The 27,249-nt window shown below is 43.9% G+C and overlaps 1 protein-coding gene across 3 annotated transcripts in view; it reads right to left on the bottom strand.

The window, feature by feature from the left end:
- Positions 1 to 478: 478 nt before the first annotated feature.
- Positions 479 to 27,249, bottom strand: part of CD47 (CD47 molecule) — a 60,676-nt gene continuing 33,905 nt past the window's right edge. For 2 of the 3 annotated variants that reach the window (XM_044442635.1, XM_044442634.1), the window contains exons 5-11: positions 25,011 to 25,103; positions 24,285 to 24,380; positions 22,714 to 22,806; positions 19,503 to 19,534; positions 7,979 to 8,003; positions 7,304 to 7,331; positions 479 to 4,789 (exon numbers count right to left, since the gene is read on the bottom strand). In XM_044442635.1, the coding sequence (XP_044298570.1) occupies positions 7,306 to 7,331; positions 7,979 to 8,003; positions 19,503 to 19,534; positions 22,714 to 22,806; positions 24,285 to 24,380; positions 25,011 to 25,103 (365 nt within the window). In that variant the 3' untranslated portion in view covers positions 479 to 4,789; positions 7,304 to 7,305. The remainder of the gene's footprint in view (positions 4,790 to 7,303; positions 7,332 to 7,978; positions 8,004 to 19,502; positions 19,535 to 22,713; positions 22,807 to 24,284; positions 24,381 to 25,010; positions 25,104 to 27,249) is intronic. The other variant, XM_044442636.1, reaches the window with a different exon arrangement.

Raw genomic sequence — 27,249 nt, 5'->3', positions numbered from 1 at the left:
AAAAACACAAAATTCATAAGGGCCATCAATTCTGAATCCCACCTTACCCAGAGCAGACATGTGTCCTAAAACAACCAGTTGAATAGTTATTAGAGGATCAACCTAGAGTCTGCCCTGAGGTCCATTAATAGCTTTTATGCTGCTGTAGAAATAAGCGTAATGGTCCACACTACCATAGTTAAATATAACATATTCAAAATCAGAGACAATATATATTTCTACTTCCATAGAGCTTGGGATTCCAAGAATGAAAGCCATTCCACCCCCACCAAAGGCTTTTTGTTCATTGCCACAGAGTTGAATAGTCTGTTAAGAAAAAAAGAACTTGCCTTTAACATTTTGAGATTTTCAGCTTCTCAAGAAGTTCCATGTGCTGAGCCTTCCTGTTTTGTTTTCATGCTCAGCTAGTAAAGGGAGGATAGGGGATATAAAGGAGCAATTTACCTAACCTAGTTTGAAATAAAACAAACACTGTATGTACCTTTGTAGATGTGAAACACAATTTATTGATAAGGAAAAAAAACCCCAAACACACTAATAGTTTGAACCGGAAAGCTATCAGGAGATTTGAGTAAATGTCCCACTGAACATTCTAACAAATGAAGAGTATTCAATCAACCTGACCTGAATTTACAAAAGGCTATACGTTAGGAACTCAGAATAGCAGTGTCGCTTTAAATAATGCAATTGCGCTCATGATAGAATTGTAGTGGATGGATTCTCAGTGGGAATGTGGCAGAAAAGCAGACAAAGGCCTTCAATGCACATATGTAGAACAGATTTTTACATAATACTTTTAATGTCCATCCAAAGAACAAGTTGCTTACCTGGAACTGCAGCTCTTTGAGTAGTCCTTTGTGAACCCACATGAGATTACACGCTTGATAATTTGGAGCATCTAGGACATTCTAGAGCTAGACAGAGTCTTTGGCTGGTAGCCCTGCCTCCATGCTCTGCACATGCTCCAGATGCAGTCCCACCTGCCTCTCAGTTCAAAATCTGCAACAGTGCAAGAAAGAAATCTGCAAGGAAGGAGGAATATATAGCATCTGTCTCTTTGCTCGCTTGTTTTTTCTTATGAGACTAGGAAAGGCAGGTTTCCTAACCTGTAAGTGTTGTTTTTCAAGTGGTCATCTGTGCATTCACTCATGTGGGCTCTGCACTCATTCATGGAGCTGTTTCAGGGAGATTTCAAAGCTGATGGGAGGCTGGCCCATAGACACACCTAGTGTGAAGGTGGGGCTCCCACTGAGACCTCAGTTGTGAGACCACCATGGAAATAATGTCTGAATCATAGACGTGTCACCCTGTGTCAAAAATAAGCATGAGACACAAGCGGGGATGGCGGGCGGGTATGTGTGAATGCACAGATGAGCACTCAAAGAATGACAGTGACAGGTAAGGAAATCTGCCTTTATTCTTTGTGATCTCTGCACCGCACATGTGGGCAACTGGCAAGCTTACCTTGAGGAGGAGGGTGTTGCTCAGTGAAGAGAAGAGAAAATAGCTCTGCCAAAAGTGCAGTCCTCTCTAGATTGAACATCAGGATATAGTGGGGACTATCCAATTAGAAAATGTTAGTGGGGAGATAGGGGTTCCCTGGTGTAGGCCAGCAGAAGCAATAAAGACTTTGAGATTGTCTGATGGAGGAAATGCCTGAGGGACTCCTCAATTGAATATGAAAATAAGTATCCTTAAGGTCTACAGATGTGAACCAAGTGCCTTCAGAAAGTAGCGGGATAATGGTTTGCAGAGAGACCATTCTAAAATGTTTGGGTTTAATGTATTGGTTGAGGGAACTTAGATCGAGAATTGGACAAAGGCTTCCATCCTGTTTAGGAACTGTAAAATACCTGGGATAAAAACCAGGTGCATTGGATGGCGTGTGTGCTATGGGCTCCCTTCTAAAATGAGGAGATTTCCTTGAGAAGGGGTATGGAAGGGGTTGTCCCTTTTGGTACCATGATGCAAGGGAGAATTTGAAACTCAATACTGTAATCATGGGCGATTATAGAGAGAACTCACAGCTCCAAGGTGATGGCAGCCCAAGAATGCACAAAGGGCTGAAGGCAATGGTTAAAGTATAAAGAGCCATGCACAGGCTTTCGAAGGAGTCATATGTGCCTCCTAGATATGTCCTGACACCTGCGAAACCTGGTGGATCCAGGTCAAGGGGTCCTGGTGCCTGGTTTGCATGGTAGGTAAGGTGTTGATTAGTGGCAGTGGCAGTAGGCCTTGACTGGTATGGGTAAGGACTGTGCCACTTACAAGAAGTGTATGGTCTTGAAGGTGATGTCTGATGGAGACACATGGGTTGGCAGTACTTCTCGTCTTCTGGACCGAGTCCATGCGATCATCAGTGGCCTCATGAAAGACCTGTCCCTTCAATAGCATATCCTCAATCCTTGTTTTTGCTTCATCAGAGAGGCCAGAGGATTGAGTCCAAGTGAAGTGGAGAAGACCTATTGCTCCTGCCATATTTCAAGCTCCGCATTCCACTTCATGTTGTACAGTATGGATTTCCTACCTGGTCAGGTGGGTGGCCTAGTTTTAAATTTTGTTAGTCAAATCCTGGGCACTTTTGGGGAGAGAAGAGCAAAGGGATGCTATTCTATCCCATAAATGAGCGGATATCTAGCCATGGTTGCTTGGCAATTCGCAATCTTTATGGAAAGAACAACAGAAGAGTAGAAGTGGCCTGGAGTGGCTCTGAGAAGACTCAACAATAATAGAAGTAGGTTGATGTTAAAAGAGAAATTTGGCATCCTTCTCTCAAACTCGATACATGCTTTGAATTGACAAGGTGGAGAGGCCACTCCATAATTCAACCTTTAGACAGTCTGCGTAATGTTTCCTTGCCTGCTTAGTGAAAGCCTGGCAATGGTACCAGGAGTCAACAACATGAGATTCTCCCAAACAGAAAAGGCAAAGAGAATGGCTGTCTGTAGGAGGAAGTTTACTGCCACATGCCATCCACTTGTGGAAAAGGGTTTTGAGCACCATTTTGTCTGTTTGATGAGGTAAAGCCAGGAGAGAGAGGCAAGAACTCTCCTCCTCCTCCTCCAACACCACCACCATCACTACTACTACTACTACTTTTTTGCTTCTAGCGAGAAGATAATATAGAGAAAGGGTATGCTTTATACCATGAAGAATAACATTCCAAAATGCTGCTCATCACTGCGGTAGAAAAGAGGGAACTGAGAGGCAGGGGGATGCAGACCTTGGAGTGTGTGCAGAGGAGCTCCTGCCAAAAAAAATCTGTTTAACTTTGAACGTTGCAAATGCTATTTTGCACAGGTACATAAACCCATATGTGTGAGTCATAGAAGCCACAAAGAACCAGACAGCCACAGGTATTCAGTTCCTTGGAGCCTCTTGTATAAATACTGCACTGAAAAGAAAGATCTTGAATTGAGCATTTCAGTTGAAGAATTTGTGACCTAATCTGTAATGCTAGCAACCTATTATTTAGAAAATATCAGCTTGTTTCTGGTTCTGGTAACTACAGGGTGCAGGAGATGGAAAAGAAACATGATTTAATCAGCAGAACCATTATGAGCTGATTCTCAGCTTTATGAACATTTAAAGGACTACATTCAGCAGTGTAGAAATTGGGATTTGTGCCACTAAAGCTGAACTTGGCCCTTGTTTTTAAAGAGGATTTTAATTAAATAACAGGAAAAGAGAAAGTTACTTGGACTACAGTACTGATCACCAAAGCTCACAAAGAATTACAGTATATACAGCAGAAATATTAACAGCAAATGGGTGGATGGGCTTTTGTGATCATCTGAAAGAGTTGGGAATCACACTCTTCTTTAGAAAAAAGGCTAATTACTGTATCTATTTAAAAAATGTCATTCCAGGAACAATATTTGTTCACCCTGTACCACATCCACACATATTCACACCATATAGCATGAATAAAACTTATACAAAGCGTTCCCTTACTCTATTGTTGTTTCTGTATTTTGTCGTAGAAAATGTCAAAAGGTCGGTTGGGTTTGGAGTTGGTTTAGAGAAGAGTGAGTTAAACCAAGAAAGAAAATAGTATCATTTATCATGCAGTACAAAGATTTAAGTGGTTCCACAGAAGTCTGTTCTGTGACCTTGAGATAACTTTCAAACATACCAGTGCTGGCTTGGCTTAACCTGTTCTGCACACTGGGCTGATATTGGCCAATATTCAGGCTACCTGGAAAGAAATATTTCCCTAATGTAAGTGAGCAAACAAGCAAATTGGTCCCACACAGTTAACTGGGGTAAAAATGGAAACAGATGACCCATAAGCAATGCCGCTCTTCCCACCTTCAGCACCACTGCTGTGCGACATATGATGAACTCTCTGGAAGTAGCTCTGTATTGTAGCCAAAGACCGGCCAGTGTGGAGGGCAGGCAGTGTGCCAGCACTGTGATGTCTGAAAGTGGTCCTCATAAAGTTTGGTCTTTATGCAAAGCGGCAGTTCAACATTGTTCTGAGAAGTGCAGCACTAAAGAGACACATTACAGTGGGTAAAAAGAGTCCTTTGAATCCTTGCATTCATCCACCCCCAAAGAGAAAAACCTCACGTGCATACACTCACTTCTCTTGAAATCTACTACTGCTGTGACTATAAAGGTACATCATGTAAAGTCATTACAGCACTTTTCCATGCATGCAAGACAAGTAATTTCCTGATTTTATTTTTCTTTGAGTAGTGCATCATCAAGGCCACGGTGTATCAACAAAAGTCTCTCTTCACTTGTTTCCATGTCCATATCAGGTTCAGCTATCTCATTTCGGAAACTACAAAATAAAGACATAATCATTATTCAAAATATGAACGGCTTAAAAAAAAATCAATGGACCTACAGTTTTTCTAATTTACTGTTCCATTCCAAAAAGTGAAAAAAGAAGAAAGGTAATATGGCAGTAAAAAAGCCATTTGCTGTAGAACACTCTATGCAATCTCTATCAACGTAATTGCCTTCCATACAGCCTCTAAAAATTAGCAGATTTGTGAACATATTTCATATGTATAAACAAGAACCTCATTTCAGAAGCAACCCTCCAAACATTTCGCTGTAATCACTCGATATATATATAAATGGGACTTGCAACAAAAATGTTGCAGCATGGAGCACGCCTGTTCACTGCTCCATCATCCAGCAGCCAGCCACATCCTCTTCCAGGATACTCTATTCCTGCAAGCTGTGCGCTGGGAGTCAGGGAGAGGGTACAAGTTAAATGAGATTAAGGCATCTGGAAGGAAAGAAAAGAAGTCTTTTGTCTGCTTAGAGCCTCTGATCAGCCAGTTCTACCTGAAATGCAGATACTAAAAATTATTCCTCCAGAGCCGTTGTCTGCTGTTCGTGCAAGGACTGCTTGCTAAAAGGAAGTGGTTGTGGCAGAGAATTTAGCCATTCCCAAAGGAGGATTAGGTACCATGACGAAGTTCTATCAGGTATTGCCAGATGATAAAATTCCACTTCCACCAGCTGTTGTTTTGTGACTGTTTCTGACTCTGCACTGCCATTTTGTGACTGATGGAATTCAGTCGTTTTCAGCCCTTTCAAGAGGGCCCTGAGAATGCAAGTTCAGCATCCTTGCACTTTTCTGTTCCTCTTTCTCCAGCATCCCATTTTCCCACTACAGCAGTCAGACAGCCTTCTGAGCATACTCAGCCCTCATCAGGGTGCTTTTGGTGAGCTGTCTTCTCCTGAAGGGTTTTTTCCCAGCAGTTTTGTACACTAAGTATGCTGATACTTAGGGTACTGTTGCCTCTCACATGGATGGTCCTGTTTTGGCTGCATGATGACTGGCACTCGCACAACCATACCATGATGTTTCATAAAACTTGACATTTAGGGTCATGGAGAAGGCAATCTCCTTGAACTGACTTTCTTGAGGCAGCACCAGGTGTGCTTACCCCAAAGTTTCTGTGTCAATGAAAGTATGAAGTGTGAAAGTGTGCTGTGTATGCATACAGACTGAAAAGACACTGACAGCATATTATAAGCTGCAAAACAATATTCCCAATGTTGAAAGGTAAAGCAAGTCAAATTGTGCCAAAGTACTACTTTATCTATATTGCCCTGATAAAGCTTTAATCAATAAAATGTACTGGATCTGCAGTTGGGAAAGCTAACTGAAATCTCTGCTCATCGATGGAGCTCACAGAGTAGCTTCAGCAAGTCACTATATCTCAGTGTAATGGACTTCACTGGGTTGTTGACTGGATAAAATTTGGCTGACCTGAATTCCTTGGAGAAAGAGGTGAGATGAACCATAATAAAGTGTCAAAAGACTTGCACAAACGCTTTGATCCTTTGGTCCAGATTTTGTAATGACCACAGAGACGATTTCAAGTGAAGACATTCTATATTCCATTTTTGGAAAAACCCGCTCTGAATTTGTGCCTTTATACACTTCAGTTATATGCCTTTGGGTTGCTACAGACTTTGTCATACTTAACACACATCCATTGAAAGGAATGGGATTTAAGTGAGTCATTAGTAATTTATGTTCCATTTATTTCAATGAGTCTGCTCTTAAGTGTAGTTAAACTAGCTTCTGACTGGGCCTTCACATCACATCAGAAGTTTGGAAGCTTTGCACTCTTTCAAGTCCCAACAAGCATGTGGCAGTCACAGCATGATCCTTTGGGTACTTCCCCCCACCCATATAATAATGTGAATACATGACAGTATTGTAATAGATGCTCAATTTTAGGATTATGATGGTTTGTGTAGAGTTGAAATACCCTCTATCAAATGTTAGCAGGCTGCAAGTCTGGATACAAGAATTTCAATTACTTTACAACTGACTGTAGTATAAGAAGTTGCATATGGAACAAACTCAAGGAAAATTCTTAATTCTCTCACTGATTAATTGCTTGAATTACTAAGACCTAATTACTTAACTAGTTAGGTTGCAGTCATGGTTGGATTAATCTTGATCCCTATCTAATGGATTTAGTTTAAGCAGAAGTCAATGAAGTATGAAGTAAATAGCAACTGGGAAGTGTATGGGATAAACAGAATACAAACATTTGTATACTTATTTTTCTTTGATATTCTCAGTGGGTTAATAACAAAATTGTTATTTTTTTAAAAGAAATAAAAAACCCCTACTGCGATTCACTGACTACATGCCCGGGCCATGCTTCACATCTAATCACAACCATGAAATAGAATTATAGAAGTGCTATTACTTAACAAATTGTGTATTGCCAGTTTTTTTTTTTAAGTTAGGTAAGAAAAGAGAAAAATCTAAAAGTCCTGTTGAAAATTCTGATCGATAAATATAGGCAGCACTTACCATCATTCTAACATAACTCCTTTTGCATCTTTGAAAGACCAAGGAAAAGGTTAGCAGTTAGACAAGTAGAGTAAAGAGAGGTTTTATAGCAACAGTCTTAGAATGGATTTGAAATTAAGACAACTTCCAGGCATGCAAGAATTTTAAGAGAAATTCATTTGAAGAAATTAAGAGGCATGTCAATGATATTTGCTCCCCCAGCACAACCAGCATTGTGAAATTGGGATTCTCCAAAGGCCAACTGACTCAAGTGAGGAATCAGTGATCCAAAGTCAAAATCTACAAAACAAAATTTGCCCAGCAGCGTTATTGAAAGGCATGCACCCCATGCAGGAGACAGCGTAACATCTAACTTCCAGAAAAAGGTCCCTCTTACAAGGGCTGATTCGTTTGAGCAGGACGACTTATACGATCACTGTGCTGCTTACTATAGAATAGTCAACCAAGCAATACAAACCACCAGCAAGTCGATGTTTGCTGTGCTACAAAGGATCTCCAGTCCCCCATGACTCCCCATAGATTTATGAGCCACCAATGATTGAAGGCTGCAAATGCTCTTACAAATATTGTATAATATTGCTGTTTAAACAGCATCAACAGCCAGACAGTCTAAATTAAAATTAAATAAATAAAAGCCAAGTCCCTGAAATGTAGTACAAAATTTCAATCACATACCATTAAGTGATTCTTCGACAGCTTTCTGTAAAATATTTAAAATATATGAAGGCTTCATGTCTAGTTTGTTTCTCCAAAATTAAATAACTCTAATTGATATATACAATAAATAGTGATTCTACAAAACAGAAGAAGCAGCAAAACATTAATTTAATAAGGGTAGTGGCAGGTTTTGTTATTTCCAGGCGGTTAATAGCAACACACCTATAGATAAAATGCTTCAATGGCAAGAGATTCTATTTATAATTCGGCTGTAATCCATAATGGAAGCAGCAATATTCAGTGGAATAATGTCTGCAATATTTGCTTTGGAATATAAGTGGCTCACCCAGTAGCAAGTTACCCAAAAATGGCAACATACTGTGCTGCCATAATAATAATAATACTTTGAGTGACACAAAAAGTTCCAGGGATTTTTGTGGAATTAGTATATTTCTCTGTGTTTTTCCATAGTACAGTTACAGACGGCAGGGTCAGAGCTGAGCAGGTGAAGTGCTGTTTCAAATTCAGTGTAAGGTCTCCCGCTTTCCTTTTCTATATCAATGGTATATGAAGGTCTTTCTGATGACACCAATAAGGCAAACAGTACCTGGGCATTCATTTCACTATATAGGACCATGCACTGATAGACTGATTTAAAAGTATTCTTATTTTGGGTAGATTTCAAATTTTGGTTCCAATATGAAATAGCTAATTGCCACATAGCCATTATGTACACTTGGGCTTGGTGAGTTTGGTTCATTTGATTCACTTATATCTACTTTGTTTTAGGACCAAATACTTGCTCCTCAACTATAGTTTTAAAATATGACGCCTCTCCAGGGAATACGCTGAATTAAAGCTGAGACATGGTCATCAAATCAAAGAATTGTAGAATAGTAGAATTGGAAGGAACCAGAGGGCCATCAGGTCTAACCCCTTCCTCAGTGCAGGGATCCAAGTTAAACCTTCCATCTCAGATTGCTTTCCAGTTGCCTCTAGTGTGGGAGGGTGCACAATCTCACCAGGTAATTAGTTCCATTTTCATACTTCTGTTTCTGATGTTCAGCCAGAAAAGCAGGATGCTTACCTTGTAACTGTCGTTCTTTGAGTGGTCATCCGTGTATTCACACCAATGGGCTTGACAAGGCCTCAACCGGAGAGAAACTTCCAAACTTGGCACCATGGAGTGGGCGGGAGCCAGGCTCACCCCCTGCGCAGGCGGTATATAAGTGGTGGCTCCCGCCCAGTCCTTCAGTGCCTGAAGACCACACTGTCCCAGGCGTGTGAGGGATCCGATGTGTCCTGTGAAGGAAATGGTGACTGCACCCTGCCCTGGCCCATATGGGGCAGAAGCTGACGATAGCCAGCGGAGCAAAGGGTGGGTTGTGTGAATGCATGGATGACCACTCAAAGAACGACAGTTACAGGTAAGCAACTTGCCTTTCTTCTTAATGGACTCCGTGCAAACACACCAATGGGTGACTAGCAAGCTATCCTTCCTGGAGGAGGGGTTATCCAAAGGCGCAGTCCTGCCTGGCACGGATGTCTAGCTGATAGTGGCGAATAAAGGTCAAGGGAGTGGACCATGTCGCCGCCCTACAGATCTCCTACAGTGGGACACCAGCCAGTAGCACAGTAGATGAGACTTGGGCGCATGTGGAGTATGCGTGTAGACGTTCCGTCAGTGGGATCTTTGCCATGTTGTAGGCAAGGGAGATAGTAATGGAGACCCACTTCAACAGTCTTTGGCTGGAGATGGGTTCACTGGCTCTGGGGCCTTCATAGCATATGAAGAGGCACTCTGAGCGGTGGAGAGTCTCGGTCCAGACCCTGTAAAAGGCGAGGGCCCTCCTAATGTCCAGGAGGTGAAGGGTGGCCTCGATGGGTTTGGGAAGAAGGCTGGTAGGATGACGTCCTGGTTCAGGTGGAAAGGGAATGTCACCTTGGGGACGAAGTGTGGGTCTGGACGGAGGATGACCTTGTCCTTGCGGAATGTGGTGAAGGGAGCATCGATCCTCAGGGCAGCTACCTCGCTGGCATGGCGGACAGATGTGATGGTCACCAGGGAGGCCGTCTTCCAGGAGAGAAGCCGAAGGTCTGTTGTGGCCACGGGTTCGAAGGGCCTCTTCATGAGGGATTGCAGAACTATGGAGAGGCTCCATGCTGGGGGGTGAGGCTGGGTAGGTGGGGCCAGGTTGCGGAGGCCCCTGGGAAAGTGGCATGCCAGGGGACGAGTGAATACTGAGCACCTTTGGATGGGGGGGGTGGAAGTGGGAGATGGCCTCTAGGTGGACCCTAATAGAAGATGGGGAGAGGCCCACAGCGAAGCAGTACTGCAGGTACTCTAGGATGTGGTCCACAGAGGCAGCGGTGGGGTCAAGGCCCTGTGCTGCGGCAGCAAAGGCTCTCCACTTAGCCAGGTAGGAGTGGTGCGTGGAGGGCTTGAGGGTGGCCTGCAGTATGGTGGCAACCACCGGGGGCAGGGAGCTGTATGGTTCTATCAGGGCGGGATTTTCCAGGCTGTCAGGCATAGGGTCCTGAGATTGGGGTGCAGGACCCTGCCCTGGTTCTGCGAAAGCAGGTTGGCCCAGTAGGGCAGGTGGTGGAAGCTGCTCCCTGATAGGCGAAGGAGAAGGGGGAACCAGGGAACCATTGAGGGCAGGTCCACAATGCAGACTCGGGTCTCTGGGGGCAGAGAGGTGGAGTGCAGCCAGGCGTGGCAGTGAATGGCTACTGTTCCCATCATGGCCTTGCTGGCACAGTGGACATGGCGTCAAGCTGCTTCTAATTGGAACCTGGAGAGGTCCTCTGCCTCAGTGTGGATGAGGCAGACAGCATCCCATAGGTAGCCAGGGATCTGATCAACTATGGCACCCATCTTCTCCCATAGGAAGAATTGGTACCTAGCCATGGTGGCCTCGTAGTTGGAGACCCTTAAGCCAATGGCAGCAGCAGTGTAAATCTTCTTTGCCATGGCATCCAGGCAGCACCCCTCCCTGTCCACTGGGGGGTGCCCTTCATGGACTCCGCTATGATGAAGCTGGGCCTAGGGTTTGGAGGAGAAGGGGAAAGGCCTTGATGGTGACCTTATAGGAGGATTCCGCTCTGCAAATGGTGGCCAGTGGGCCAGCCGGGGCTTTCCAAGACTGCTGTGCTGTGCGTAGCAGTGCAGGCTTGGCTGGGATGGACACAGTGGTAGTGTCCCCTGATGCGAGTGCATCATACCATGGGTCAGCCTCGGGCTCTGGGAGGGTTGGAAGCCAAGGTCCTCTGCCATGTGAAGCACCAGGTCAGAGAAGCCACCCCGCTTGGCTGGTGAGAAGTCCTGGTCCAGGTCCTGGCCATCTGGGAAGTGGGTTGAGGCTGCAGGGGAGGGGGAGTGTCCCAGGGCTGGGGTGTGGCTCTGACCTGAGTCCGGGATCTGGAACACTGGTGGCGGTTACTCCTGCTCTGACGAGTGGCGTGCGGGCATTCGCGGCAAGAAGCAGGGCTGTGGGAGCGGCGGCACTGGCAGGCAGGCCTGGTGCAGGCCGTGTCGCTGAGGAGTCTCTGCTGAGCCACAGGGGCTGTTGGGCCTGCATGGCTTGTTCCTGGGCCTGGAGGCACAGCTTGATTCACTGCTGGGTGAGATGTGGTGATGGCGGGAAGCTGCAGCACCATAATCCCAGCCAGTGTACCCTGCGTCCTGCTAGGGTGCTCGGAGCACCGTGTGTTCCCAGCACGCTCCTGATGGCTGCTGTGGCCTCGTGCGTGTATCCTGGGTGCGGGGCGTGGGGGGAGAGTAGCAGAGGCGGCGGCAACACTCCTTAGCGCTGGGTGGTGTCGCCCACAGGTGCCATGGAGAAACGGCGGTCCCCTGAGAGGGGGGATGTGTGGGCGGCTGCCTCCGCTGCTGCTATGGCGGCCAGCCCGCATACTGGCCTGGCCTGTGGCACGGGCGGTGTTGCTGGGACATTGGTACCCAAGGACTCCAGCACCAGGACTGTGGGAGTCGCATCCTGGGGTGCCCCGGGGTCTGGGGATTCTGGGTGGTCCAGGGTTGCTTCTGATGTCGGGTGGGGGGCAGCTCCCTTGCAGCGTGGGGCTTGCACCTCTTCGCTGGTGTCGCAGCTTTGGAGGGGCCCTACCCCAGTGACTCTGCCCTCCTCCTTGCCCTGAGGGGCTTGGAGAAGCCTTCCCGGGGGGGGGGTAGATAACCCCCTCCTGGGGTGAAGGTCGTAAGGGCTTGCTGCCACAGGGCCTGTCTGAGGCTCATGGCTCTCTGCCGGTGCACCTGCTTTTTAAAGGCCTGGCAGTCTGGGCAGGTCTCCATGATGTGCCCCTCGCCTAACCAGTGGAGGCACTTTGAATGCCCGTTGTTAGCAGGCATTCTTGCTGCGCAGGAGGTGCAGTGGTGTGGAGCTGAATCGGCCATGTGGTCTGAAATGGAGCGCACATGGTTAAGGAAAGGCAAGAGGAAAGAGCTGGAGGAAGAGTAAAATAAGAGAAGAGAAGAGAGGAGGCAGGCTTCTCTCTGCAGTGGGAAAGAAAGGCACAAAAGAAGAAAAGAGTGGTTTCTTTTTGGAGAGAATGAGAGACAAAATGGCGAACCGGTAAGCAGAGTGAGTGGAAGGCTCCAATCCGAGGCGAGCTCAAAGCGTGGTTGAAAAGGAACTGGGTGGGAGCTGCCACCTATATACCGCCTGCGCAGGGGATGGGCCCAGCTCCCGCCCATTCCATGGCGCCGAGCTTTGGAAGTTTCTTTCTGGTTGAGGCCTTGTGCTGCACGTCAATCCCATTGGTGTGTTTGCACGGAGACCACGAAGAAGAACCTAGCTTCCTGTAACTTAAGCCTGCTATTTTGTGTCCTGAACTCTGGAATGATCAAGAAGAAATCATGTCCTTCCTCTGTGTGGCAACCTTTCAAGTACTTGAAGAGTGCTATAATATCTCATCTCACTCTTCTCTTCTCCAGGTTAAACATTACCAGTTCTTTCAATTTCTCCTTATAGGGCTCTGTTTCCAGTCACCGGATCATCTATGCTGGCCTCCTTTAAACCCTTTCCAGCTTTTCTGCATCTTTCATATGCAGAACAACCAGACACAGTACTCCAGATGAGGCCTAACCAGTGCCAAGTTAAGGCAAACTAGTATTTCATGTGATTCGAAATGACACTTCTTTTAAAACAGCCTAAAATAGCACATGCCCTTTTTGCAGCTATATCATGCTGTAGACTCAAATTCAGCTTGTGATCTACAGCAATTCCAAGATCCTTCTCACTTGTGGTATCGTTGAGTCAAGTATTTCCCAAATTGTACTGATGCATTTCGTTTCTTTTTCCAAAGAGCAGAACTTGGCGTTTGTCCCTACTGAATATCATCCTGTTGTGCTCCAACCTATCAAGGGTTTGAATCCTGTTTGTCACCCAGGGTATTAAGCTGTCTCACCCAGTTTTATGTCATGTGCAAATCTGATAAGTGCTCCCAGCACTTCCTCATCCGAATCATTAATAAAAATGTCGAAGAGCCTCCTTTGTTGGGTCTGTGAGGGTGGTCAGCATATGGGCACCTCTGCTGTTGCTGAAGAGAGGTTCCAAGAGGTCAGGACAGTGGTTGTTAGAACACGATCCTTCTGGCTGTGGATGTTGCCTTTCAGATGGAATCCATCCTCTCATCAGTTTGTGTATTCAAAAAAACCCCTCCCCATCAAAGTCAAGATCCTCAACATGGGGGTAGGGTTCTTGTGGTGTCCTGGCTGAGGAAAACCAGGCATGTTTACGAATGGCCTCCATGCCCTTCATGGCCTTGGTGTCACAGACCATGTGATGCCTGGCTGCTGAGCTCCTCCATGAAGTACTCACTTATGGTGGAAATCTTATCCCATAAAAAGAGCTGGTACCTAGCCATGGTCTCTTTGTAATTTGAGACCCGGAGACTCAGGGATGATGCTGGGTATATCGACCTCCCCATTCAGTCAACATCCTTCATGGTCGATTGGAGCAGAGTGTTTCCTTTGTGATGTCCCTGTGCTGACTCAACAATGATGGACTTCGGCCTTGGTGCTGGAAAAGGAATGGGATGTCCTCATCCAGTACCCGGTATGCCAACTTGACCTTTCTCAATGTATTGAGGGAGGCTGCGGGGGACTTCCAGGACTCTTTCAGCATCTGTAGCAGGGCTGACAAGAAGGGGGTGGCCATCAAGCCCTCCAAGGCCAGGGTGTCGAAGACTGGATCAGTGACCTGACCCCTCTGTTGCTCAGTCTACAGTGCCAAGTTCACAGCCTCTCTTGGCTCCAGTGAACAGGAGCAGTTAGCAGGCATCAGAGGGGTTCACTCAACCCCTTTTCTTGTGCTTCAGCATGGTGGCTGCAGTGGCCATCTTTCTGTGGGCACTTCTTCATCTTCCATGCTGCATGGTCACCTTCAGAGGTGACAGATAGTCCTGTCCCTTCTTAGAGGACTCTGCCCCCTGCATGTCCTTCTTCCATAACAGCTTTAAGTCGATCAGCCCGGTGATTTCTTGTTTGTTTTGTGAAGTGTGTGCAGGTCTCCACAACATGTCCCTTGCCCAGGCAGGTAAAGCAGAGCAAGTGTCTGTCAGATGGGAGCCACAACTCCTAAAAGCCGCCGCCGATGCCCTCACGCAGATGGGAAAGGAGGAGGAAAAGGTGTAGAAAGAAGGTAGGAAATCACAGACAATTGGAAAAGAGCAAGGAGTGCTGGATAGGAAAGTGGCTGGAATTTTTTTTGTAAGAAAAAGAGTGAAAAACAGGTTTATGAAAAGAGAGGAACAAAGGGAGTTTATTCTGGATAAGGAGAGAGGAAAAACAAGAGAAAAGCAAGAGAAAGAAGGCAGAATACCTAAGGCAGAGAAGAGAGAAGCAATTCCTGTTCTAGGTGTGATGGTGGTTGAAAAGGAATGGAGGGGATAGGTGCAAGCCTCTCTTCATAATTCCTAGGAACAGGAGGGTTTTCCTGCCTAAACAAATGCTTTGCTATAGAAGCTTCCTGACAATAAGCTCTGTGCAGGAGCAAAGCCCATATGTGTAATGCACAGAGACCCCAAAGAATACAAAGTGACAGGTTAGCACAGGAACATGCCAGCATGATCAGAGTGTACATGCCACATTGAAACTTCTTGGCTGACTGCTATTTTTAACTCTTTTTTAAAGGTGTGGTTGGAAAGCACCTTTTCCAGCAGAATCCTTGGGGCTTTTAAGGTTGCTCCTGCAGCGGCCTGCTCCCATGTTCCCAAAAGGGTAGCACAGAGGCACCCTAATAATGCCCCCCCCCCAAAATCTGAAGGAAGATTGTTTTGGGGAAAATATCAGTGTTCTGCAGGATCTCCAGAAGATTTGGGGGGTGTGAAGAAGCCCCAACTGTCCCCTCATTTTTACAATTTATCCTGAGTGGATGGCACCTCAGGAAGTGGCAAAACCTGAGGGAGATCTGGGACTGGGAGGTGGCTGCAGGGCTTGTGACTTAAAAGGACAAAACTGCCTCCCCACATAGAGGCTTCTAAAGTTTGAGGCATCCTTCCCTGATGCAGGCAAGGTGTGGGGACAACTTTCTCAGTTCTCCCCAGTTGCTGCTTTGGCACGCTGGGGGGCCTGGGAAAGGCAGCCTCTCACTGGCCCCTTGGCTAGAGTGACAAGCTGTTCTGGCACTCTTGCCTAAGGGTGGTTTTGCTTGACCATGCCTTATTTTGCTATCTGGGTTCAGACAACCCAATTAGGTTGAACAGTTGGCAGGTTTCTTAACCATACTACAAGCCATGGCTAGTTCCCTGTGTGAAGCGTGTGGGTTCAGGCCACATGCTACTCCACTGCAGCTTGTAACAGACTGTATTTGGCAAACCCAGTCAATTACTGGATTCACATGATCACCACAGCACACCATGGCTTGTTTAATATCACCTTATTTCAGCGATGGTGGGTTGCAGCGGATGCCAGGTGGCTTTGGAATTTTCAAGTCATGATCAAACTTGTGTGTCGTTCATACCGAGCACCGCTATGGCGTCTGCGTGGTTAGCAAGCTGCCTAGAACCCATGGACTATTTAGTGCTGCAGGTGGTTCACTAACCGTGCCAACAACCCATCCTTGCCGGGTTTGGAGGAAATGGCAAGCTACCATCACAACTTCAATATTTCAAGTGGCTGCATGCATGCAGGTATCACAGTCCACCATGGGTTAAACAAGACACAGTGAACTGCTTGGTCAGGCCAATGCCCCATCATTCCTGCCCAAGCTAACAAAAGAGCTAAGAATGTGTAAAAGTTAGAGATTAAAGGAGGCCGTAGGGTCCACCGCTGCAAAATCACAGAAGGACAACCCTTGAACTTGGAACTGAAATCAACTACGTTCCAAACATCCTCTTGCTCCTCATTCCTCTAATAGGTAAATATCAGAGCTTTAACCATTTTCTACAGCCTGGTCTTCCCCCCTTCATCTCTCTACTCCACAATCTGCACTGCACTAGCCCATGCCGTGCATGCTCCTTTGCCCATGCTGTTCTAGCCTCCAAGCAGTGACTCCTGAGCCCTTCCCCTCTTGCCTCTGTTGCCAGCATAACTCCCCCCTGCCCCTGCATCTTTCTCTGCTTAATTCCTGGCTGCAGCTAGGCACTGGTCCCAGCTTAAGAGGGCTCCTCTGGCCAAAATTTCCATTCTGTATCAAAGCGAGTTGTTGGGTAATTTTGTACATATTGCACTAAAGCATTTATTCTCTCATCCATGTCAGTTCTTATTTTGGAGTTAAAATCCCCTGGGTTTAAGTTGAAAATGCAACTTGTAGCACAGCTCCCTGCTAGGTCCAAGAACAATTCTTGCAGGCATCAGTTGGTTGTAAGTGTACAGTTTCATGTCAGGGTACATGGAAGCAATGCAGTATTTTCAGAAACAGGGTCTTCTCAGCTCTGACGTCCTACTTTTGAACCTTCTTCATAACCAGATTCACCTGGCACCCACATTATCCTCTTTTAAACACTGGTCCACCCCACTCCATCTGCCCCAACTCACTGATGCATGCTTTTATCTCTGTTGGGTATTTAATGGGCTCTATTGATCAGTTTTACTACCTATGCTATTTTATGGTACTTGGGACAATATTATGAACTACCCAGAAAGGGATAGCATATGAACCAGGCTAACACTAACTAGAATTGCTCACAAAACCAATTTAAACCAGAATTTGAAAATACTTGTTTATAAGAGAATGGCATGTTGCCAATGCAAACGTAACTAGCAAGGTGCAAAATCTGAGTTCTCTGAATACCATCTCAAAGCTCATTGCAGCTCAAATCTGTATCAGATCGCAAGGTTTCTTTTTTCTTCCCTATGTGTATTCTCACACATATTTTTCCTATGTATTCACTGATCCACTTTTGAAATGTATACATTCTTCTGCCATTGATTAAAGTGTATTTGAGTGCACTTTTCAAAATAAGCATTTTTTCATGCACATCTTTCAGCATGCAGATTGAAGGACACTTTGTTTTGGTCTGCAAATCACATTGCAAGCTCAGAAGAGACGCAGACTACAACAGCAGGTTGCATGTGGGTCTGTGTTCATTTCAAAAGGTATAAACCCGAAAAACCTTGATCAGAAACAAACAGAAACAAATTTCTCATGCATCCCTAGCATTATACCATGGTTAAACAAGCCAGGGAAGGGGAGAATGCACACAGGACACAATGCCTGAGTCACCTTCCTATGCTCTTAAACATGATTAAGGCTGCTCCATTTGCACCAATGAGGGGTGGTGGGGCTTCCTTCGAAATCTGACACATCCAGACAGCGCAGAATGCGACTCAGGCAACTTGCAGCATTGATCAAGGGGTGCCCCCCACCCCAGTACACACATGTTAAACTTGCAAGAAAATTGGCCATTTTTTCTCCTTAAAAGCTGTAATAGCTAGTGCTAGCAACTTCTCCTATTGACAGATTAAAAAGGAACTTTTAAGCCAGAGCATAGGTCTGACAGGTGAAGGAGTATTACAAACACTTGTGCTCCATTCTACTTTTCAATTGTGCTTTCAGGAAAAAAAGTACCTCTCAGAATCATTGCTACATGTCAGAAAATACAGTGGGCTTGAGAGAAACTCTGGTATCAAGGCTAGATACAAAGGACAAACAGAGGCCACAGTAAATCAATTTACACACACACACACACACACACACACACACACCTCTCATTTCAGATCACAAGGGAGGCTCATATAACTGAACACTTCTATATATTTCTCCTATGTCCCACTGCATATAAAAGCAGTATATCTGCAGGTTTGTTTGGTGTTTTTTTTTTGCTTGTTTTGCTCAGCTGGGGCTCTCTGAGAACCATACCTACAGCCTGAATGTTCTACCAAACAGACTTTCCACTATTGTTTCTGAGAAGTGGACTTATGGCAGACTTCAATTAATTTCCCTGCATAGATTGGTAATTTTTCAGTCTTCCAGCCATTTCTGAGAGAATGGCTGAGTTTGCACAATGAACACAGCCCAGTGAGGCTTTAAGTCATGGTGGGTTGCAGCCTTGTGGCCATTTTGAATATTTAGGCCCTGTGGGGAATTGGCACAATCTGTTGTGCTGTCCAAACCCAGGGCAGCTGGTGCTTGAGGAACTAAATAATTCTCCAATCATCCATGGTCTTCTACAGGGTGAAGGTTATTCAACCCTGAAAACTCCTGTTTCTCAGGTTTGGATGACATGACAAACCATGGCATCCTTCCACCAGGTGCTGAATATTCAAAATGGCTGCCAGGATGCACCACAGCCCATCATAGTGAGCTGTGGTGAGCATGTGAACAGACTAGTGTTTAGCTAAATATTTGTAAATAAATGGAGCATGGATGAAAGAATAACCATTAATGCCTCCTACCAATATTTTCCTCTGCCAGTTCTTTGACAACTGTTCAATAATTAAATTATGAAACATATAGCAGTGTTATATATCCTGAAAAGCTAGGCTTGAAAAAAGTCTTTTGCCAGTTCCAGATTCAAAACCTATCAGGCATGAATTGACATGAGTTACTTTGATTCAGTTTTTGTATTGTTTGATGGATTGGCACAATCTGTTGTGCTGTCCAATGGTTTATGCCCCAAATGGTTATTAATGCCCCCAAAGGGGCATAATGATGCCAATGAATGCTTATTAATGGTTATTAATGTCCCAAAAGGTTATTAATGGTTATTAATGCCCCAAAAGAGGCTCAATGGTTATTAATGGTTATTAGTGCCTCCAAAAGAGGCATAATGACTCCAATGAATGAGTGAGTTAGTCCATATTCTGCAACCTTTGGCTATAGAACAAGATAAGAAAAGATATTTTAGGAAAGGCATCTTATGGAGCTGAATGAATAGTGAAGCAAATCTGAGTTGCAGGGTTCCATTGCTGAAGATTGACAAGGTAGCCTATTAACTATAGGGATCCTTGCCATGTTTTTGTATGATTTTGATTGTGCTTGCTACAAACCTGGCTCCAAACAGTCGTGAGTGGCTCAGCAGCTCATTACAAATCCCCTGAGCCATATACTCACCCCAAATACATTAATTTTAAGCTTACCCTTGGAGGCTGATGATCTTTCAAGTTGCAACCTAGGATTATAAGAGAAATATAGAACAGATTTTCTTACTAGATATTCAAAGCACAGATATTTAACCACCACCTTCACACAGGGAAGGATTCAATAAGTTCAGGATTTCAGCATTAGAGTCCCATCCAAAATGGGTGTATCATCAGGCTGGCTTCCAGCAAGATGAAATTAAGCAAGAAGCCAGACACTCTTCCATGTTCATCCATGATTTTAAGCAGCTCTGGGATGGTTTTTTCTGGATTTATGTTGTTTTATGTTCTGAAGTCAACATAAGAAGCTCCAGTTTGATGAGCATCCAGGAAGAAAAGCAAGCAACAGAAACAAATGCCCCAAGGGTAAAGGATATAGCAATGTTAAAAAGAGCCAGAAATTCATATACATTCTGAAATTAACAGCCCATCTGACTTATTTCTGGTCTCAAATAAATTGAATTTACCATGTCCTTTACCTTCTCTCTCCTAAAAGGAAGGGGAGAGAATGATGGAGACAATCCTTTGCAGGGTAGGGATATATCCTTGGATGGGATTCTCAGTCCTCTTTCCCACTTTTTCAGACCAGAGCAGCAGAGATATTCATTTAGGATGAAGCATCCCCCCTACTGGAGAAGCCACTAAATGCCAGTTTCACCCCTTCCTTGCTTTGATGCAGATGTCCCATGACGCTGCACGGGGGGGGGGGGGGGGGGGGGGATCTGCCACAGCCCGCCCTTCCTTTGCTCCATTTGCTAACCTTTCCTTTATTTATACATGCACCCATGTATTCACACTTTTTGGGGATAATAAGCAGAGAATGGCCCACTCATTTTTGGTACCACTATTATATGACCCATCCAGGGATATATTCTGCTGGATGAAACAACACTGGCTCCTTACTCTGGTGTGCTCATTTTCTGCAGTTGATGGAGAAGATCCTCTTTCACTCAGGTGTGAGTACAGGGCATTCACACTGTGAGAAAGCACTGCCAGTTATTATTCTTTGTTGCTATAGAATCAATGGATGCTTTGCCTACTTTGGGGTGAGGAGATTTTTCTCATCTTTAGCTGTGACATTTGATGGAATTGGCAATAAGCTACCCCTCCACCTGGAAGTCACTTCATGCTAATTTTAATATTATTGCCTGTTTGACCAGGAGACACAGTCCATCCAACAATATCTCCTATCCAGTGCACAAAATCAATGTGACAATCAAAAATTCATTTCCCAACGTCCCACAATTATTTCTCCAACCCTACTTTTATGTTTCACTTTCCCTTTCCCTCTTCCTCGTCCTCCCTCAAACACCTTCCCCCCAGAATGAAGTCAGTGACCTGGTTTGCATGAGCACAGAGGTAAGATGAACCACCCCCTGCATGTGTTGCTCATATTTGCAGAATTGTCCCTGGCAGTGTGACTTGTGATATCACATGAACCCAGATGAGACGACTTACTATCATGAGCCACCCAGAACATTATCAAGGTCCCACAGGACATGCACTGGTGGTGGGGCAAATGAGTCCGTGTGCCCATTCATCCCTTTATGATTCTGTACCAGGATGCCACTGCAGGAGACTTTTCCCATGGAGAAAATTCCAAAGCAATGGCTGTCCCTTTGAATATTCAAATTTCAGTGGAGCCATGTCCTAACTGGTTGTTACATGTGAACCTGGTGAGAGTGGGCTGGTGGGCTGGTTGAGAGCTGTTTGCAGAGTTGTAGATTGCCTGTTGACCATCCTAACAACCCACCATACCAAGTTCACATGATGTGATGACTGCTCAGGTTAATAATGCAAATCGCATCAGCACACAACCTATACATACAGGGGATTGCTTGCTACCTGTCTGGGATAGTATAAACCAGGCCACTCACTCCTTTCTTGATGTGACTACGTGAGCTTCATTATGAGCAAGTACCAGGTCATTTACTTTGGCCCCAAAATTGGATTGCTTGTGCTATTGGGCAACTGTGCAAGGGGCTTATAGGAAAGAAAGCTTAAATTTTAAACAGTTTGCAGCACAGTCTCGAGATAGAAACTCATTTTCTTCATGTGCATTGCACAAGCTTCTTATAAAGAGGAAATGAGCCCTCCAAGTCACAAAATAATTTATGTTGCATTGATGATTTTGAATTACGCCTACCCCTCTACATGGTTCCACAGGGAGCCACAGGAATGGGGGGGGGGGGGGAGGGCTGAGAATCAAGAATCCTATTGCACCCATGCACATAGTTCTGTGGTTCTGTGGATTGTTTTCAACACGTAATGCAACTATTAATTTGGTTAACGGACCTCAAGGCCAGCTAACAGAATGTACTATGCAACCTTATTCATACTAATATATTGTTGTATGTAGCTCATATTCTCCTTTCAATGGGACCGCATTTTGATTGCACACCTATAAAGCAATTTGTCTGAGAAATCTTGATCATACCTTGGTATTCCACATACAAAACAGACTTGATTTAGGATGCAATCCTGGGCATGTTTGGACACAAATACATCCTGCAACTCCCAGCATTCCCCAACCAGAAAAAATGCTGGGAGTCACAGGACTTATTTTTGTCAAAACATGCACAGAATTGCTTCATTAGGTAACTCACCGATTAAAATCCAAACCAAATGCTCCTCAGATAGATCACCACTCTGAAGCTGGGAGAAGATTTTGTCCCATTTGAGCCGATATGCTTCCTAATCATTCACTGCATATGGGATAAGTCTCAAAATTCCTCACACGCAGTTCAAAGCAAGAATATGGACAAAAATGGTGATCTGAGCTCAAATGCACTGCAAGGATTTCTGTAGAATTCTCTTGCTGGACATGTAGACCCACCCATCCTTTGCAACTCTGAGGATCAAATTCTCCCATTCGCTTCTCCAGCAATATTACATTCAGGTGCAATGGGAAGAAAGGAGGAGTATGATCTCCAACAACCATAATGGAAATTATATTCTGGTAATCATGACACGCATCCCAAAAGGGCACACTCTAACCTTTATTTGTTAGGGTAACAAAATGGAAATGAGTATTTTATCAACTTTCCTTTGTCATCCAAATAATGCTGGATCATTCCCCAAACTTTTATCTAATAGACAAAGGAAGAAATCTACTGGTCAAGAATCTCATCAAGAATCTTCTCAGCAGGACAGTTGTGTTATTTGAAGTTAAGAAAAGGAGTTAAAGTGTATTTTAAATAGAAGTACTTACCAATAACTAAAATATAAATTAAGCCAATTGCTGCTACAATATCAATAATCACTAAGCCTGCAATGACGACAGAACCCTGTTTTGGAAGGCATGCTGTTGGGGAGAAAATGGATACTTAGGTTAGGATTAGTGCTTTTGTTTTCTTACTTTTAACATAACTTGTAAAGAGCAGACCTGTATTTTCTCAAGTACAACTGTCATAGTATGATCATTACTTCACCCTGCATCAGACAAATAACAGATAAAGAGATTTCCTGGTAGAAATTATAATTCTTTCCACTCACTACTACCTAAATATACCACAGGAAAGGGGGCATCTTGAAGTTACACAAGGATCCTTGACTGTAACACTTGGGTGCCTGTATTGAATAGTAAACCAGTATTGCTATTTAAACTGAGTCTGCATCTGAACTCTTTGTGCAACAAATGTGGGTGGATACATGCTAAAACAAGCCGATGTTAAAAATTCATCATCTGTACCCAGAAATTGCTTATGCAGAGCACAGTTAAGCTTGAGAGATCTTGCTCAAATGTAAGGCTGTATGTGGTCCTAGTCATGGCAAAATCTCTTTTGCTAAATAAACACTGTTAGAGTATGTGTGCATGTGTATGGAATGTCTCTTTACAGCACAAAGAAAAACAAGCAGCAGGAACACATCTTCCAGTTCTTGCGTGTCTCAAATGGGCCTTTGGAATCCACAGGAGCCATTGCAACCCTGAGCTGGCCCAATCTAGTGGGAAAGATGAGAGGCAGGCACCACCAGCAAGCAGAACAGAGCCAGCCAGTCCCACCTTATTAACCAAGACCAAATGTGGCTTTAGCTGCTAGCACAAGTCGGTGATTGCTCTACTGCAACCAAAGCCAATTTATATAAAACTGACTCCAATAAATCATGTTTCTGATAAACAGCCTTCTTATTTCACCCATTGTAGTTCATTTTAAAAAGCATGCAGCACAAGGGATATGATCCTTCTTTGTTTCTTTAAAGGCCTCCCTTTGCATGGAGGCATCCTTTTCTAATGTTAAATTTAAAACTGCTGCTGCTGAAGTAAAAGAAATCATGCAATGAAAATATAAATGAATATAAAAGAACATTCACAACTGCTTCTCCAGAAGCACCAGAAACTGATTGTGCACACACAACCACAAGCATATTAAGCTTGTGAGCAAAATGATGGTGGTGGTGATCAGCAGTAGTTGCGGTACAGTTTTAGGATATGCAGTTGCACAAAAGGCAGTAATTTAAAAGCAACCACTTTAGGTCCAGCTTGCAAGACAGAGGAATGCACCGCATAGCCATAATAATACAAATGTAACACCAGCTCAAGACTGTTGTTTGCTCATGACATAAAACAGGATTAAGTATGCTCAACAATTCTATTCTATAAAACCCTATAAAACCCTTTGTGGGTTGAACAAACTCTTCGCGGATTTCACAGTGTAGAAAAGCAGTTTAGCAGGATACTCGCCAGTGTGTTGGCAAACACATTCTTCTCAACAGAACAAGGGTAAATCAAGTCATTGGAATAAAGGTGTAAGAATTATTAATATGATAAAATATACTTCTTACCTGAGTCAGACAAGGCAAATCCAACCAAAGCAATTAAATATCCAAGTGCTTTCAGAGCTACCAGAATAATTGCAAAGAGTGGTTGTTTCTCAAAAACTGGGGAAATAATCATACGTTATTGAGAAAAGAATGGTAAGACATAGGAGATACAGAAATGAAAAACAAAGTGAATAGGAACTTTCTGAAATATAATATAAACCAGGGCAAATGCTTGTCCTATGTGGAATGGGAAGTGAGCAAAGAAACAAGCAGAACTGCCAAATGAATATGCTCCCAAGGGTAGACATCTAATCTAATATTTTATTGCACCACAATAGATAAAATATATTCAAACCAGCTAATTTTCAGCACTTTGTGTATGCACCTGCTTATGTAAGAGCTACAAAAAGTCTTCTCTAGCTGAGTTTGTCTCTGATGGAAGACAGGTACAGATGCCCAAGTTACCTTTCAGATTCAGGTAAAGCTTCAATGAATGGAAAAGAAGTGAACAAAATACTCCCCAGAACCCCCCTGTGCAATGTCACCACCTGGGGATATGATGAACCTCAGTAATGTAAAGTGGTCCCTGATTTTTCCTTATGGGATCTCAAAACAGACCTTGTACGAATATTGTACAAAGCTATGGCATTTCCCCCAAATCTAAGGGCTTCTTCCCCACCTTCACCATCCATAGCATAACATATTTTAATAATAATCTCAGGAACAAGTAAATTGGAAGATTCTCACCTGATGTAAACAGAAAGTAGAGAAGGGGCACTAAAATGATGGCAGGAATTACAATCAAGCCAAGACCAACTAGAATTGATGCTCCATATGCATCTGTAACAGACCAGTAAAAATATGAGGGTGGGGAAGAGATGCTTTAAGCATAAACAAGCCAAAGGATACTTCAATCATGATATTTAAAGATAATTTTAGATTCCTTCTAAGCAGCTTCCCTACCTAAGTTTTCGTCCCAGGGTATGATGCTCTTACCCTGGCATCTTGCAAGCCATGAGGCTCATGCAATAGAAAATGTAACATGACAACAACGCTTATCACTGAATCAATGCATTATTTTGTAAATAGACAGATTATCCATTTTAATCTAATGAGTCACCATTCACTATTAGTTCTTAGCAGAGAAAAAAAATATCAATATTGAAAGAAGACAAGGAGAGTATTTCAAGAACTTTATCCTTGAAAATGTGCTTAACTGTATTCTAAAGAAGCAGGGAATTATGAAGGTGGCCTACTTATACGTCCCTCAGGGAAAGCCAGCAGAAGATAAATGTGATTTTTCTGTTAAAATTTTTACATAACAGGAAATTATGCACACTGTAGCCATTGCAGTTAGAAAAAAGACAGGCAGGCAGGCAGGCAGGCAAATGTATTCATATCAAATAGGATACTACTATATCTAAATTTGACACATTCCTTTCACTTGACAGGTTTAGGGTGAACATTGGATTTCTACGCCAAGTATTTTCAGTTTTGGCTGTTGCAGATTGAAGACTATTTGGCAAAAACCATGTCCCTTCCCACCATCACTGACTTTCTGTTTACTGAAAATTTTGTTGTTGCTTTATTTATCTTTCAAAAGAAGTAGCAGTAGTAGTAGTAGAAGAAGAAGTGGAAGCAGCAGCGTGCTGCACAACAGATGAAATAAAACAAGAAAAAGCATTCAGAGTGAAAAAAGAACATGACTATTTGCTTCCTGAATATAATCTCAAAATGGTATCTGTGTTCTGAGTAGCGCCTGGTACAATGTTATGAATAAATACATGTTTAATAGTAGGAGAAGGAACATGTGCTGAGGATTTGAGTTCAAAAGATAGCTGCAGACTAAGCCTTGGAGCAGGGCACCTGCTAATAAAGAAAATGAAACACTATACTTAATTTGCTTCTCAGTGACACACTGTAATCCGCTCCATACATCATTTATATTAGCTGCCTGTTTTTATCTGAAAGTAGTTCATTAGCCATGTATTGTGGCCTGTCAAATACTTGACCAAACCCACTTTTGCACTCCGAGAAAGGCAGCAAAACCATAAACCTTCTATGTATGGCTGGTGGGCCAATTCAGCTTGAAAGTTGTAGAAACTCAGGATAATCCTTTGTTCTGTGTTTTCCATTGTGTTCCCCTTATTCAAGGGAACCCCACAATATGTTCACACCATCACTGTAAGCACACACAAGCTGTTAATGGTCTTCAAGCCATTATCCTTAGCAAGTACATATGTGAACAAATATATTTAATTATCAAACAACTCGCTGGTTTAAGACCACAGATTCAGGCTATCTCATGATGGCTCAAGTTCCACAAAGCCAGGAAACTGGAAGCTGATAACAGACATGCCCTGTGATGACATTGTGTGCTTGTTTACAACTTACTCACTAATGGACCCACAATTTTCCTTGGTGTTTCAGGCCCAAATCCTGATGGAGAGGATGGAGTGCTTGGGACCAACCAATTTTCCCCATTTTGTCCTGGTTCCTCTTACCTTGTGAAGCATCTGAGCATGTGCAATTACAAGAGGACTCCTCCTAGGAGTCAACCAATGCAATTCTTACTTACATCAGTAGCTGGCAGGGAGGGGCTAACACTGAGAGGAGGCTCTCTGCTAGCAGTAAGGCTAGATGCTTCATAAGGCAATACAGCCCTAGGGCAACCTGGGGCATCTTTGCTGACCATGGAAAAGTGTGGTCATGCAGGGCAAGCTGTAAGAAAGCAAAACTTCTGACATCACACAACATCATCACTGATCACAGCTCTCCTCAGTTAAGGCATCAGCTTCCGTTTTCCTGGCTTTGTGTAGCCAGGGCCAACTGGAGATGGTCTTAACTCTGTTCTTAAACTGGCCATTTTTAAAACATGGAATTTCCCTAGTTTTTGAAGAGGAAATGTATAACTCTAGTCTTGGCAACCCTACCCATGCCCCAAAGTATTTGAATCTGTGAGTTGACCTCTGTGAACTTCCACAGA

The sequence above is a fragment of the Varanus komodoensis genome, unplaced genomic scaffold (assembly GCF_004798865.1).
Source record: "Varanus komodoensis strain SLA01 unplaced genomic scaffold, ASM479886v1 scaffold4, whole genome shotgun sequence".
NCBI classification, from domain to species: domain Eukaryota; kingdom Metazoa; phylum Chordata; class Lepidosauria; order Squamata; family Varanidae; genus Varanus; species Varanus komodoensis.
The sequence above is the reverse complement of the archived record's forward strand: the minus strand, read 5'-3'. Positions and strand labels throughout refer to the sequence as shown.